Source organism: Danio rerio, chromosome 3, assembly GCF_052040795.2.
Source record: "Danio rerio strain M-AB ecotype USA chromosome 3, GRCz13ab, whole genome shotgun sequence".
Classification (NCBI taxonomy): Eukaryota; Metazoa; Chordata; class Actinopteri; order Cypriniformes; family Danionidae; genus Danio; species Danio rerio.
Genome location: NC_141023.1, coordinates 50,029,304 through 50,046,395, shown reverse-complemented (window position 1 = coordinate 50,046,395; position 17,092 = coordinate 50,029,304). Strand labels below are relative to the sequence as shown.

At 34.0% G+C, this 17,092-nt stretch overlaps 1 protein-coding gene and 1 long non-coding RNA gene across 2 annotated transcripts in view; both read right to left on the bottom strand.

The window, feature by feature from the left end:
* The window catches only part of tbcd (tubulin folding cofactor D), a 93,917-nt gene extending 77,495 nt beyond the window's left edge, over positions 1 to 16,422 (bottom strand). Inside the window, exons 1-7 of the mRNA XM_087245093.1 lie at positions 15,921 to 16,422; positions 13,223 to 13,273; positions 8,851 to 8,948; positions 8,649 to 8,750; positions 5,353 to 5,499; positions 5,181 to 5,236; positions 2,748 to 2,880 (exon numbers count right to left, since the gene is read on the bottom strand). Of these exons, the coding sequence (XP_087101219.1) occupies positions 2,748 to 2,880; positions 5,181 to 5,236; positions 5,353 to 5,499; positions 8,649 to 8,750; positions 8,851 to 8,948; positions 13,223 to 13,273; positions 15,921 to 16,089 (756 nt within the window). The 5' untranslated portion in view covers positions 16,090 to 16,422. The remainder of the gene's footprint in view (positions 1 to 2,747; positions 2,881 to 5,180; positions 5,237 to 5,352; positions 5,500 to 8,648; positions 8,751 to 8,850; positions 8,949 to 13,222; positions 13,274 to 15,920) is intronic.
* The window catches only part of LOC147846022 (uncharacterized), an 885,319-nt gene that overhangs the window by 304,719 nt on the left and 563,508 nt on the right, over positions 1 to 17,092 (bottom strand). The gene's annotated exons all lie outside the window — the stretch shown is intronic.

Below are 17,092 nucleotides of genomic sequence, written 5' to 3'. Positions count from 1 at the left end.
ATAAATCTATCTATTGAATTAATCAATCTATTAAAGAAACGTTGGCTAGAATTCTGCATTTTAGGCTTAAATTATAGAGAGACATAGCACATGAACCGAGACTGCATCAGATCGCAAAGCAGATCAATGTTGATCTTTCTTTCGAGCTGTCAGTGCAGAAATGAACAAAACAACAGGCCTAACACAACATACTAAAAGATTAAAACATGGAAAAAATTGATCAGATAGTAATTTCGGTCAATTTTCCTAATGGATAAACCAAGATCAGCCTGCATAAACAGCTCTCGGTAATATGTCAGCATGCTTTCACTTTCCCATTTACCGGTAAGAATGAGATCTCGCCCTGGTCATCATTCTCTCTTCATATAGCCGTATATGTGGCTATTACACAATCATAATACACTGTGATATAGCCTGGGTGGTTAGTTCATTGCATTGCTTTGTTTTCTCACTAAAATCGATCCGCTCAATAGGACAGAGACCGTCTCATTCAGGCGATCTCGAACTGATTGATTTGGCGCGGATGCGAGCGCAACTGCTGGATATATGCCAAACAAACCATGCTAAAGGGGGAAACGAGACCGATCCCGAAACAAATGTCTATGTGTGAAAGAACCGTAAAATTGTATTTGCACACAATTGACAGACAGTCGCAGCATGCAGCTCTGGCTCGATCTGGTAGGCAACAAGGCAGCACTGGCCCGATCGGGCCAGTAACATTCTGTACATTGGGCCGAGCGTCTCGCACGCTGGCCCCAGGGCCATCGGGCAGTCCTTATTGTCGAGCCCTGATATAGATATAAATATAAATATAAATATATATATATATATATATATATATATATATATATATATATATATATATATATATATATATATATATATATATAAATTAACGCAATAAACGCAGTTCAGGTTTTTTTACTTCCTGTTGTGGTGGACGTGTGTTCAGCATGCAATAAATGTGGATAAGACCAAGGATGCACTTTTTGAAGGCAAGTTCCAGTATAAAACAATTAGTTGCATCACAGGTTATCCACAGTTTCATGCAATTTCGGGTGTTTCATTTTTAACTTTCGACATCTGTTGTAAGTTGATACCACATGGCGAACAGAAAGAAAATCCTCTGCATTTCGTGACTGGGTGTTCCTTTAAGGTAAGGTTCCTTTTAAGGCTACATGGTAGAATTTTAATAAGAGTATTATCTTAATCATATTAAAATCGGAGTATTGGTGTCTTATGTAAATGTACTCAGAACGTCTGGTGAAGTCGCGAGCTGTCAAAGACAGGGCATTACTCTGCCTTTCAGCATGCGCCCTCCAAGTTTAGCGTGTTTCCTCATTAAACGCAACGAAAGTATATGCTTTGTGTTAATGTGTCAGAATTCTTGTGAAATACAGTAATACTGAGGGGAGTCGCTCCAGTATGGAAGGCCGTTGGGGCCAAAACTTCTGCAGCGCGTTGTGTGTGTCTGTCTGTGTGTATGTCTGTGTTAGGCCTGTTGAGGGGTGTCAGGGGTGGAGTGAGCAACGTATCTGAGTAGGGGCGAGAGGGGTGTGCAATGTATTTAACGACCGGTTTGCAAGAAATTATCATTCATTTGCGGGCATTTGGGAGTCTCTGTGCACTTGCGGGACACTCCTAGCAACTGGATGAATGTAAAGGAGGATTAAGCAAAATTGTTTCTACTCTATAACTAATGTTCTCAACTCACAGCAATAAAACTTTACAATGAGTGCAACAGTTAGTATTCTATAGTTTATTAGTATAATTGTTCATTTTCCATATCTGTAATTCCTGTATTTTGGCATTTTTTTGCAGTCCACTTAGAATCCAACATGGAAATCAATGTTTTCTTTATTGGCATTGATTGTTTTGAAATTTAAATGTCATTAACATGCCTGTGTTTTAATTTCGGCAATAAATTTGGCTGTCAAGCCAGAATCTTGATGGTTTATTGTGGGTATGTTGTTTACATGAAGAAATCTGTGTTACAAGTTGAACAAAAATCCTATTAAACAATAATATTTTGAATTTAAATATTTTTTTTCTTGCGTTTACATTAATTTTACATTTAAATAGCCAAAATTACAAGTTTCAGTATTTTAAATGTGATTAATCGCGATTAATTTTTTTAAAAAGGTGCGATTAATTAGTTAATTTTTTTAATCGATTGACAGCACTAATATATATATATATATATATATATATATATATATATATATATATATATATATATATATATATATGTATTTATATATACTTGAACGCTTCAGTAAATGGGTAGTTGAACCCCTGTTCAGCAGTAAATGCATGGAGCACTTTTAGTGTTATTGTAAGGAAAATAATTAAACCTGTCACAGTTGTAGTTTGGGGAAAAAGGAGCGATGACTCAGGTGCAGCAAATAATGGGTATTTATTGATATAAATAAAAGCAAAACAGCAAAACAAACTACCCGAGGGAAAAAAAAAAATTAAGAAACAGTTAAAAATTCAATATAGAAATAATAAGTTTAAAGTTTCATTGAGTTGGATTGTTGGTGATTGTATGGGTTTTGTTAGGTTGGATAGCAATGAACAAAAAGACCTACAACACAATACTTCAGTAAATGTAAGACTTTTTAAGGCCTAAAATGTTGGATTTTGAGATTTAAGACATTTTAAGACCTTTTGCAAGTGCATTGGCAAGTGGAGGATGCATTGAACACAGCCTTTTATGTGAAATAAACAGTAGTTTGAAGGCTCACCAGAGACTGTAGAGCTCCATCAAGGATCACAGTCCCCTCCATGGTCATCTCACTGCTCTGAGAAATGGTGGTCAGACACCAGTCCAGAAAATCACCCAGACGTTTCTGCTTCACATCTGGACGGGTCACAAACCTTTGCAGACAATATAGAAATTCTTAAAGCAAAGAGAAAAATGTTCAAATAGCGCCCTCTACTGCTCAGTGAGTAAACCAGTCAACACAGAGCACCTAAACACCAGATTTTTATTCCTACATATTGCTCTCGCAAATTAGATTTTTCTTTTTTTTGTGTGTACTTTTAAATAGCCTATTACTTTACTTTTAAAAATCACTCTTTGTTTAGTGCAGTTTGTTTATTGTAATTGTGTTGATGTGATGGTATATGCCGGAAGAAAAGAAGTGTCAGACCTGTTTTTGAACACTTAGCCTTGGCTTCTTTTTTTATAAAAAATCCTCTTTTTGAAACTGTTCTAAATTGTATCTTAATTTTAATGTATGTAATTGTTTGTTATTTACAAAATAAACAAGAAGGATAGCCTAAATATTAAAGGTGAAATTAAGTGTGTTAAAAAAATACACAACATATATTGTCAGATTTTGTCAATAAATAAATCTTGGCTTGTCATTATGATTAGTGTTTTTTTTTTATTTTTTATTTTTTATTTAATGATTGATTTATTTGTGAAATATGCCAAGGCATAGGTTAAATTATTGGTGGGCCGTTATGGGTGTTAACGCGCTGTGTTAATGCTTAACTCTTACCGTGCGATAATAAAAAATATCGTCGTTAATCTGTTCTCAAAGTTGGATTGGGAGCTGGGTCTATTCTACACAAGTTACGATGACTTTCACATTGATATTTTAGTGCGGATGTATACAGTTGAAGTCAGAATTATTACCCCCCTGGATTTTTTATTTATTTTTTTTATATTTCCCAAATGATGTTTACCAGACTATTGCAGGGGACATTGTAATTGCCCAGAGATCCCAGCTTTTACCAGATTACAGTTATATGATCATTTTCCTTAAAACCCATCTCTATCTTAGTTGAGTGAGTGAGTGATTAAATGTTGAATGTGATGAGTTTTCAACAATACTAAATTGAAACTTTATTTTTTTTACATGGTATAATAGTTTTTTGTAATTAAAATTGAAAAATTGAAGTTCCTGTTTCAAAGCTTACTGATAGATGGCTAATTTGTATGTCATTGAAACTTTTGGCACTTTGTTGGGGTATTTTCATTAGTTTTGTTTATCCTGTAAATGATTCAATAAATACCGTACCGTGACATTCATACCAAGGTATTACCGTACCGTGAAATTCTGATACCGTTACATCCCTATTGGCTTCCTATCTTTTTTTGAGAATTGTAATTTTTTTTTATTATATATTGTTCATATCTCCACACAACGAACACTCAGATCTTCTTCTTTCATTTACCTTACGGTTCCCCCTGTCCGCCTTATCACCATGGGAAGCAGAGCCTTCAGCCGCTCTTCTCCTCAGCTTTGAAATTCACTTTCTCCTGATCTCCGTAATCTAAACTCTCATTTACAATTCAAATATAAAGTGTTTGGAACAACCTAAGCTGCGTCCCAAATCGCATACGTATGCACTATTCTACGCCATTTTGTAGTATAAATAGTGTAAGTAGTGTGTTCACACTGAAAACTCTAGTGCAATAATAAGTGCACTTTAATTACCCGGATGATGCACTCATTCAGCCGCTAAAATTAAGTGTGTAATGATGGACACGTCACGCACTCAACGACCGCAGGTTTGCTTACGTAGTGGAAGAGGCGGAGCTATCGGACGCACATGTTGAAAACTTTTTATTTTTTTTGGATGGTGAAAGCAAAATTATCCTGCGAGAGTGATTATAGCGCCTCCCGATGGTGAATGCGGTTATACTCATGGCAGGTATTATTTGATAACTCGGTCGTTTATTTCAATGATTTGGCAACCGTCAAACGTCATCAGGGAAACGGTTTGAATTTCCGCTTAGTAAAAAAACATAAGTGTGCCATTTGGGACGACACTACATACATATACTATCCTATTGAGTGTGTAAGTGCATAAGTACATAGTGCATGAGAGCATAGTGTATAGTGTGCCATTTGGGACGCAGCTCTACTTTCTTTAACTGCACTACTTTTGTCTTCTATTATATTGTGTTTTTATTTGAACTGACTGCCCTTGCCGTCTTGCACAGTGACATTGAGTGTCAAGAAAGGCGCCTTTAAGTAAAATGCATTATTATTATTGTTATTATTATTATTATTATTATTACTATTGTTAATGACAGAAAGAAATGAATTAAATGGTTTTAGTATATGGCTGCAATAGAAAATAAAAGAGTAAAAAATGTAAGGGGGCCTGAATACTTTCCATACCCACAGTATATATAGTAAAAATATTTTTATAGCTCTTACTTTGATACCAGCACTGATGCAGCGTCTCGAGATTTGTCACTGACTCTAAGAAAGGACTGGCAAAAAAAAAAAAGAGATGTGAAAAATCAAACAACTGCTTCAGTCATCAATTTATGAAATGAACAAAACTAAATACCGTTATTACTTAAAACAGTATCTAAAACAGCTTTACCTTGGCAACCTCCAGAATACGATCCATGGTGGACTCTCTGTTCGTCCCCGGGACAGTGGACAGATGGCCGTCCAGGCGAGACAAGTCAAAAGGAATGAGACATGTCATAGACAGCCAAAGGAGGAGTATGTAGCGCGTTTCCCATGTCTAATACAGAAAAATACAATCATTAAATGATGAACAAAGTTTGTGCCTTGGGAAAAACCACTGACTGCATTTATTTTTCCTACTAAGGATATCAATGGTTACCGGTTCCTAACATTATTGAAAAAAATCTTATTCGGTGTTCAACTGAAAATTAAAATACACCTAAAGGTTTGAAACCACTTGAGGGTGATAAAATAGGAATACATTTTCATTTTTGGGTGAACTATCCATCTGTTATAACTAAAGTTTATTTATTTATTTTTTATTGCGTATTGCATGTGTCTTTGTCCCGCCTTCTTGTTGTTTTTTTATTATCCAATAGGCTCCTATTCCGACGTGATTTGTGCTCTTAGCTGCTGGTCTCTGAGCCCTGTATAAAAAGGAGCTTCTGACAGGGTCATTTGTTGTGTGACTGTTTCTGGGAGTTAAGCTCCTGGATTTTGCCCTAATCCTCCGGCCGAGGACCAACATTTAAAATATTTATAGGTAAATTAGTTCATTTACTTTGCAGATTCTTTTGTTTGTTATTTTGGCCTGTGGCCACCCTGAATAGATGCTTAATTAAATTTAATACTTTTTTCTATAATAAGTTGATTCAGTTACTCTCAACTAGAGCTGGGCGATATGGGTGAAAAAAAAAAAACAATAATTTTTTCATATCGGTCGATAATGATAATTATCTTTATTAAAATCTTTATGTCTATCAATTTTACTGGGTTTTCAGCATGCCAATCGCTTTGTGCAGCTGATTTAACACATTTTGCGAAATGTTTTAGCTGTCTGACAATATAAATAAAAAAGTAATAAACAAAAGAACAATCTCAATTCAGCATTTACTGTTCAAGTTTTAAACAACCAAAGACATTACCTTACAAGTTATTGTATATTATTGTTCAACATTATTTAAAAACTAAACAAGTTTGGAACAAGTAAAAGGTGTGACAGAATTGTCAGTTGTGGATGAACTCTCCTTTTAATGGTGAATTTAGAGTGAAATATCCTTTAATTTATTTTATTTAGGGATGCTAATGATTACTTGATGATCTATTGTCATTAACCCTTTAATTGATAGACCTTATCGATTACTGATTATGCGTGTACATTTAAAGGTTTAGTTGTGTTTTGAGCTGTGAGACGCGTCCACATATTACATAATCAAGTGACATCTTGACATTGCATATTGTGGAACGCATAAAACCCTGTTATGCGCAGACCTCCGTTATATCCGCGGGTGTTTTAACCAATTTTGTCTGACTGCCTGGCTCGAATGGGCCTATGCAGACTCTCATTTTATAAACCGCGCATCATGGCGAGACATGCGGGGAGCATCTCCATTCATACAGCGAGCTTCTGAACTCTGTCATCCACCAGACCGAGTTTATTCTTTCGAGGTAATCTAACAATACTATAAGTGCTGTAGCTTATAAAGACAGTCCAGCTCATGCTGCTCAAACCGCTTCTTTAAACGAATAAACCTGTAACCTTTAAAACAGTTTGGTGGATTATTTTGGCGCTAAAGCATATAGCCGACTTGTTTTAAAGCGCCTCGCCTTAGATGTTATTCGTTCTTCTTGTTTAAGCTGTAGATAATTGACCAACAAAATATACATCAAAATTAAGTTACACATTATACAAAATGAAATTCGTTGCAAAGACACATTTTCTAGGCAGTATATACATATATATATATATATATATATATATATATATATATATATATATATATATATATATATATATTTATTTATTTATATATATATATATATATATATATATATATATATATATATATATATATATATATATATATATATATATATATATATATATATATATATTTATTTATTTATTTATTTATTTATTTATTTATTTATTTATTTATTTTTTTGTGCCCATCTGAAACAACTGCAGATGTATGATGCATCGCTCCATGGAAAATAAGGATTTAATTAATGATCAACTGCTGTTGTAAACGTCGGTCATATATTTGCTGCATTTTTAATAAGTCATATAATTTTAAAGATTTTGTCTTGAGCATCTAATTTCTCCTCAGTGATTATGTCCTTTAAATATATAAAGGCTGGTTGTTTTACTTTTGATGGGGGAGTAGGCTTGGGCGTTAATATGGTATACCGCGGGATCTAAAAATAGCAACAGGGTTACAATAATATTATACTTTCATAAAAAAAACCATTGCACTTAAATCGAAAACAAACAAGTATTAAATAATAAATATTATTTATTTAATGCCTACAAATGCTTATGCGTGATTGTAATCACAGGACAGTGTGGAGGAGAGAGGGAGAGGTGAGGTAAGATGGCTAGTCGTGCACCAAGTCGCCTTCAGTTTGGCAGTATTTCCGGTTTCAACTGAACGAGAAGGGAGACGTGGTAAATATGAATTAGAGGTCTGCATTCCCACTGCTGTACTGCAGGACCCGACCAGATTTCTTGTGGTGTGGGGAACAAAGCGCAGGAGAGGTCGTTAACTGGTGTAATTTGAAAGGGAGCGGGCGCGGTCTAATAATATCGCTCCCGAGCGAGCGAGCACGTAATTTCTTAGCATCTTCAAAAGGGTGTTGATATTGTTTTAAATCATGAAACTGGTTTGTGGTGTTGCCTGCTTTTGATGGCATGAGTCGTCTGCGCAGTTTGCAGTGCACGTTGCTCTGTTTTGTGTCAGATTAAAAAAAAACTGTAGCACGAGACTACTGAAGTCTAGTGATGTTTCTTGTCAACAATGTCTGTGACTCTAACCTTTTTGTATTATTTTTCTTACTTTTATCGAGCAATTATTAAACTGTCATTATCGTTTTATCAAGAAATTAAATATCGTGATAACAATCGATATCGAATTATCGCCCAGCTCTACTCTCAACTGAGTGTACGAGTTTGGTTGTCGACCGAATTGGACCTTTTGCATAAAGTTTTGGTTTTGTTTTGGAAATCTACCACCCCATCACATTTGTTTTTTTCTGTTTGTAATGCCCATGTTTTTTTTTTTCCCTAGACTTGGGAAATAATTAAAAAAAAAATGCATTTGTGCATGTTATACTCAATTGTTTCATTTGAGTAAATAACATATTGTATAATCTAGATCAGACACAGATACAGGAAAAAAAAGAGGCAATTAGCAGTGATGAACCCACCTCAGTGTCTTTTTGGTCCTGTCTGCATAAGAGGTCCAGCACTGGCTGAACGTCTGACACTTCGTGGGGGAAAAGCTGCATGAAGATTTTGTAGCCTCTGACCTGCAAAAGCACCGGAAAATCAAGCCACAAATCCAAAAGGTTATCAACTGTGATTTCAGAGAGATATCAGTCAGACTTATAGTGCTGTGCATCATCTTGCCTTTGAGATGATGTAGAGGAATTTGAAACAGAGATGGACCAGAAGAGGCGGTGACTTCTCACTGCGGATCATCTCCAAAAGCATGTTCAGCATCCACTCTGCACAGCAGTAAATCCAGCATTATTAATAGGTTATATGAAGGACTTTTCAACTTTAGAAGATGAGAGAGCGTGATGCGTTTAGGTTGTTTGTTGCTGTCTATGTGTGTGTGTGTGAATGAGAGAGAGAGAGAGAGCTTGGTGCTGTGTGTGTGTGTGCATGATAGTTTGTAATGCTGTCTGTGTCACTTGCTTGTTGCTGTGTGTCTGTGTGTGTTTATACAGCTGTATAGCTGGGTGGTTTTTGGTTATGTCCCCCTTACACACCTCCCACCCACCCTACCCCTGTTAGCTGGAACAGGCGTGGCAGGTAGAAAATGGGGCGGGTCGGCAGCAGTACAACTAATGCTGAACATAAGCGGGAGCGGTCGGGTTCGGACTAAAACCTGGCAGGAGCGGGATTATAAACTTTGTCTCGCACAGATCTTTATAGAAGCACGTATCAAAAACATTATACATCTTGCAGTGAAGCAGTCTACCGGAGCTTGATTAGTTTTTCCATAATCACGTGATCAGTGACAGCCGAAGCTTCATTTTCACCACTTGTTAAGTTGTGACGTATCGGTGACGTATGGAATACTGTTTCCGGGTCCAAGATGCTACTGATTTGAATTGAGAAAATATTAGTTTATGACAACTTATTAGTCCTATCACACTTTAATGTGAATTTTATATACAAACATGGTGTAGACAACAGTGTCTGGACTTGCTGCATCACAAACATCTAAATTTTACCAATTTATTAACAATTTATCACTTTCTGGCCATCGGATAAAAGGCATGGACATGCAGTCTGAAATGAGAATTATTAGCCCCCTTTTAATTTTTTTTTTTCCTTTTTTAAATATTTCTCAAATGATGTTTAACAGAGCAAGGAAATTTTCATAGTCTGTCTGATAATATTTTGTCTTCTGGAGAAAGTCTTATTTGTTTTATTTCAGCTAGAATAAAAGCGGTTTTACATTTTTTTTAAAAACATTTTAAAGACAAAATTATTATCCCCTTTAAACTAATTATTAGTCTACAGAACAAAACATTATCTGTATAATGTTTAAAAGTTAATTAAAAACTTTTAAGAATTAAAAAGTTAATTCTTAATATTATCACTAAATGGAATTTTATAGAGTGTGGCCAAACAGGTTGTTAATAAGTAAAGCTGCTGTTTGTGGAGTTCCTTAATGATTCTTTGCTGAGATTTTGAGTTATTTGATGTGTTTTATTTCAGTTTATTTAATATACGGGTGTGACTGAAGGTAGATGTAGTTTTGTGTTTCTGTTCTCTGTTTCTGCTTATTAACAGCAGGTGTTCATCATCAGTGCTCAATCATCACTTAATTAACCCCATCATTGTCTCATTAACTTTAACTCTGCTGCCGAGTAAATTTTGCTCAATTTAGAGAGGGACCAAATGTTCTCTGAACTGAGTAAATTTTACTCTGAGGATTTTACTGTGTGGCAAAGATAAAATAAATCAGTTATTAGAAATGAGTTATTAAAACTATTATGTTTAGAAATGTGTTGAAAAAATATTCTCTCTGTTAAACAGAAAACAGGGAAAAAATAAACAGGGGTAATTCAGGGGGGCTAAAAAATTCTGACTTCAACTGTATTTATTGCGATCAAGTTTTTTGGAAGTATTGGAAGTTTTGTAAACATTTTTTATTACGTTTTGATGAATCTCCCCATTCAGTCTAATAAAGCGATTAGACACAGAAGCCGCTTTACAAGCGGATACCCACGTGAACATTGAAGGCGTCCACTTTGAATTCGTGATAATACTATTTACACTTTTGCTTTTGCATCCTCGATCATTCTATTAAATAGTGCTGCAGAATGAGGTTTGCTTTCATTTTAAAAATTCCTATAAAGCACATACACCTTTTGCATTTTGTTTTGGATCTGCCTGCAATGTCAAACTTGCTGTGTTATAAATGAAATATAGATGTGTATGTATGTGAATTTTTCAGCGGTTCGGATACTATTGGCAGATCGACATCTTAAATTAGCACTGCAGGTAAAATTATGATGTTATTTTATGCTACTGGCTGCTGCTATATGCTCAATTAAAATATTTTTTTAACCTATATGCACATTTTACTAATAAATAAATAAATAAATAAATAAATAAATAAATAAATAAATAAAACACTAATCATAATAATAAAAGTAGCCAAGATCTATTTATTGTCACAAACTCTGACAATACATGTGGTCATGATTTTGTTTTGGCCCTGAACACACTAATTCATTTTACCTCTAATTCTTTCTTCTGTTTATTTTAATAACTACAAAATACATCAGAATTATACCAAACAAAATTCATTTCCAAAAGAGGATTTTTAAATTTAAAAATATAGCCGAGGTTAAATGTTGAAAAAACAGGTCTGACTCGCTCCTTTTCTTCCGATGTAGACTGTGCCGTCCCATTAACATAACCTTAATAATTTACAATAATGAACTAATTGCAAAAAACAAGCAGTGATATTTAAAGGTAAAGTAATAAGCTATTTAAAAGTACACTTTAAAGAAAGTCACATTTACGAAAGAGAGAGCAATAGGATATGCTTTAAGGCACAGTCTACCAAACTGCTTTTATTTATTATTTTAGGTTTGTTAATGTATGAATTAATTAAGTTAAATATTTTGTATATTGGGGTTAAATATTGAATTGGTCATTAAATCAAATTAAAAAGCTAGTTATTTTGTGTATTGATCGGTTGGAGTGTCAAAAAAGAAAGAAATGAACAACCGAATTATTTCATTCTCTTGGTAAAGTATTCAAGTATTAAACATTTATATTAAAAATATATTTAGACTAATCTATATAATTTTTAAACGTTGTTTGAGCTCAACTGGGATGCTTTTTATTATTTGTTAATGAACTGCTACTCATCTTTCCATTAAACATTTCGATAATATACTGATGTTTTAGCTTTCTGTCTCCAAGTATGCAATGTAACTTTCTAAGTTATCTAAACTAGACAATTAAAATATGCTGTAAAAAAAAGTGTAGGTTAAAAACTATTTTTTTTTGGCTGGAAATGATTTACTGCTGGTTTTGTCTGACCAGAGCAGAACTGCACAATAATGCAACTGACGCAGTAGTATGGTGTAAAGCATGATATGAGACCAGCTGTTTACCCTTTGCGCTATTTTAAGTGAATGTAAATGGAATCGATTTCTATATGTTTCTTTATTTAACCAGATAAAAACCCATTGAGATCAAGATCTCATTTAAAAGGGTGACCTGGCCAAGAGGTCTGCAACATACGATTTATATAAAAAATAAAAAAAAATAAAAAAAAAATGTAATAATATTAGTAATAAATATAAAATTGATATAATATAAAAATACAGTTCAGTTTTCCAGCTTTACCACATTTCAATATATTAAAAACACATACATTGAGAAATGGACTGTTGTTGTTTGTTAAAAAGGATAGAGCGAAACGATGTCATTGGGATAAGCTCAGATATCTTTACTTCAGACTGAAGAGTATTCCAGGATGAGGGGGCGGCATGACTAAAGGCTCGTTCCCTATTTCAATTCAAACCCGGGGAACAGTCAAATGATAAGCTTCACTTGAGCGTAGGGCATACTGGCTTTTAGACTTATGGAGAAGGGAACATAGGTATGAAGGCACCAGTCCCAGAAGAGCCTTGTAGACCAGAGTCGATTCCTGAGTCGATTCCACCAACTCCAAATTAGGAGTCGAGAATAGGAGTCGATTCCAAAAAAAAAAAAAAAACAGAACCGAACACCCCTATGTTTACTGCTCCAAAATACTTTAAATCTTTCAAAAAATACAATGTATTGTTTTTAAAATGGGATAAAAATGTTGTTGTTTACCCAGACATTTAAAAATAATATATTTCAGAGCAGTGAGCAGGATACTGTGAAACCATGATATTTTTACCAAAGGTTATCATACCGTCAGAATCTTATACCGGCCCATGCCTAGTGGTGTATAACAGTCCTTATTTGTAAAAAAATAAATAAACAAAAAAAATACAGTAACTGGGTAATTAGCTTATATTACTACTGTTGTATTACTACATGATTAAGTTGGTTGGTTGTAAACATGTGACATTTTAGCCACACAATGTTTTCCCACACTTTAACCTGCAAAGATCCTCATCAAGCTTTGATTTGGAAATCTTCGAGCTACGAACCTTCTTCCGATACATTTGTGTTGAAAATTTCACTGATTCAGAAAGCTTTGATTCACAATCACTAATGTCCATCACACACTGTACATGATGCTTCATCTTACCAAGATGAGGGTCCAGTAGATGTGGCTGCTCCTGGTAGCGATCCATGATAACTGCAAATACAAGCCAATGCACATTGAGTTTTTTGTCATTTTATGTAATAGAGCAGTATACCGACAACAGACAGACACAAGAAAAAAGCAAACTGACAAGACAGGCACAAGAAAAAGACAAACTACAATAGACAGACACACACTAACGGCAGGTGTCTAGACAGACACAACAAAACAAAACAGACAGACACAACATAAAGGCAGAGCGAAAACTGACTGACATTAAAAAAGGGTTGTTATTGTTGAATCTCAGTAACTGTTAAATAGGGTATTTTATTCACCTTAAATAATGCAATTCTCTTCAATGTAGTTAATGCAGACTCATAAATTAGTTGCGGCAAAAATGCTGATTCCCGATGTAATTTTCTATTAATTTGCTGAATAGACAAATTATCAACCTACGTCACACATGACGTCACACGAGTCCCCGGCTGCAAAAAAAGACCAGCTGTAAATGAAAGAGCTCCCAGTTTATTCTGCCACCCCCTGCGCGCACATCCTGAATCTTTACAAACATGGTAATTCGTCTATTAGCGATTAAAATTACTTATCTAGCTAACGTTAGCTTGTCTACAATAGCTTGTACAACTGCAACTAATATGCCAAAGCCACTTCCCATGCATTATTTCATTTGTGATGACTTGGTATAATGTTAACTTAACATTAACGACCACAATTAGCATATTGTTTATTGGTATAATGTTAACTTAACATTAACGACCACAATTAGCATATTGTTTATTGGTATAATGTTAACTTAACATTAACGACCACAATTAGCATATTGTTTAGCTGTGTATTTGTTAAATGAGCACTGTGCTACGTCCAAATTAACCCCACTGTTTTTCTATTCTGTTTTTGAGTGACTAAATTAACTTGAAATTAAAATGTTAACATTTTTTAATTCCTAGTTTTTATTGTAGTGATTATTGATATGATAGTTTTGCGTTCTTTATGTAAAGCACTTTGAATTATCATTGTGTATAAAATTGTCTTGCAGTGTCATGGACTAGATAAAATGAAATTTTCAGTGCACCTAAACACCGAGTACAAATTGTTCACATATTAAGGCAATTTGGGTTTAAGAATGAGTGCTTATGAAAACACTAATGTCACATTATCAATCAAAGGCAAAGGAGAAAGAAATTATTGAGAGACAGGCAGAGCAGGGACAATCAGATGTACAGTCAGTGTCAGGTAAAGGTGTTGTCAGGGCCTGATTAATCAATGGGCATTATGGGCACATGCCCATGGGGTCCGTGCGCACATGGGGGCCCTGCAAGGGGGGAAAAATGCATATTTTGTGTCTAGGCTAAGTGCAAATAGTGCACCTCGTAGGAACAAGCTAGTTAGTCGATTCGTGAGTGTGAGTAGCGTAGCTTTTAAAGTGCATGGCAACATGTTTTGATGTGATCGATCATGAATCAGGTTTCGAATTCACTGATGAACACATTTCTTTTTTCCCCACTACATATGAGATTTTGTCTACTCTTCATCTCGAGGAAGACAAGTAGGAATCATTAATAAGTGTGTGTATTATGGAGGACTCAGATTCATAGAACTGGAATGGAGAGGTATTAATATCCAAATCATATGCATTATAAGTTTGTAGAAGTTTAAAAATACTTTTAAATATAATTTCTAGTACTGCTTTTTTGAAACTGAACAAGTAAATTTAATGTAATAATTTTCACTATTTTTTTTATTAAAGTGTGCTTTAAATGCTTTAAAATTTAAAATGTAAGTGCTTTAAAATTTTATTTTTTTAAATAATATTATATTAATCTTATTTTTTTAATTCAACTATAGGGGTGCGGCTAGGTAGGGGGGCTAGAAGACATTGTGCCCAGGGGCTTTTGAATTCTTAATCCGAGCCTGGGTGTGCCTTTATTGAAGGGATAATGACAAATAAATGAGGGGGGGTGAACAATTATTATTATTTAATTTTTTTATGTTTTTGAAGTTGTGACTGTTTAGCAGATGAACCTTACAGGCTCAACCAATTTACAATATTCATTCATTAATTTTCTTGTCCGCTTAGTCCCTTTATTAATCCGGGGTCGCCACAGCGGAATGAACCGCCAACTTATCCAGCAAGTTTTTACGCAGCGGATGCCCTTCCAGCCGCAACCCATCTCTGGGAAACAATTTACAATATGATTTGTCAATTAAGGAAGTGTAATGTAAACAAGTTAGTTATTATGAGTATGGAAAAGGTCTTTTCTTGCATTTATTTTCTGCTTCAGGAATCAGTCTGTTGACTGTAAACAACACAACAAACAATGCAATAAATAGTTTTGAAGAAAAATTTGCTTTGTCATTAAACCCGAGGAAAAACTTTGAAAATAACCATAATTTCGTAGTCTTCATGCTATAATATGAATGGTAGAAAGATTTTAACTGTGAAGAAGATATATCTTTACAAGTACTGTTTCACTCGCTGTATTGTTTATTTTCCCCTTCAATAAAGTGCCCATAAGAAATTTTAATAACAATCAATTTTACGCCCATGACTGTTAATTGTTTCATCTACTTTACTTCTATGTCACTGATTTTCATGTGTTAAGAATGTTACACGTTACAGTTATCATGCTGACAAAACAATTTTAAATTGAACTGAATTACAGAGAGACGGACATATTCTTACCCACAAACTTCTCGATGGTGGCCTCTCTGCTGACAGTGTCGTGATGAATGTCTGGCAGGCTGCTGATGAGAGCTCGAGTCTCGGTGCTCTCCGTGAACTCAGACAGCACACACGCCTGAGCCAAAACCTCCGCATCCTCTCCATTACACGCACCCTCCATCACGGACATCACCTACCAGAGGACTGACAGGCCTGCTTCTCACTGACCACGTTTAAACAGCACTAATCGTACAGGATAAAGTGAATCCAGCAAGTCACTGACAGCAAGATCTCAAAAGCTGAAGTGTCTGCAGCTCACAATGACGCACTCGTTTCACTTTAAACTTAAGCGAAACAATTCAAGGTTGGTCTGTTATTTTAACAAAACTTAGGTTAAATGTAAGTCACTATCTACTCCACAAGAGCGACAAATTGTCTTGTAGATGACATAATCAGGAAAGAGCTGTGTTGATAAGGGTATGTGATGCATGCCGCGTATTATTATGATGCTCGCGTCGCTTCTGTCGCACACGGCAACGTCAACGGCAAGTCGCGAGGAACAATGTAAATCACAACGCGTTTTTATTTCAAGTTTAAAGTCTTTAAAAGAAATCGCTAAAATCCTGCTGAATCAAGCACGATTTGTTACATATTACATATGTTACACATTGTTTCCTTAAAAAATCCCCGGATACATAACGTTGATTCAATATATATAGGCTATATATATATATATATATATATATATATATATATATATATATATATATATATATATATATATATATATATATATATACATATATATATACATATATATATACATATATATATATATATATATATATATATATATATATATATATATATATACATACATATATATATATATATATACATATATATATATATACATATATATATATATATATATATATATATATATATATATATATATATACATACATATATATATATATATATATACATACATATATATATATATATATATATATATATATATATATATATACATATATATATATACATATATATATATATATATATATATATATATATATATATATATATATATACATATATATATATATATATATGTATATATATATATGTATATATATATATATATATATATATATATATATATATACACACACAGTTGAAGTCAGAAT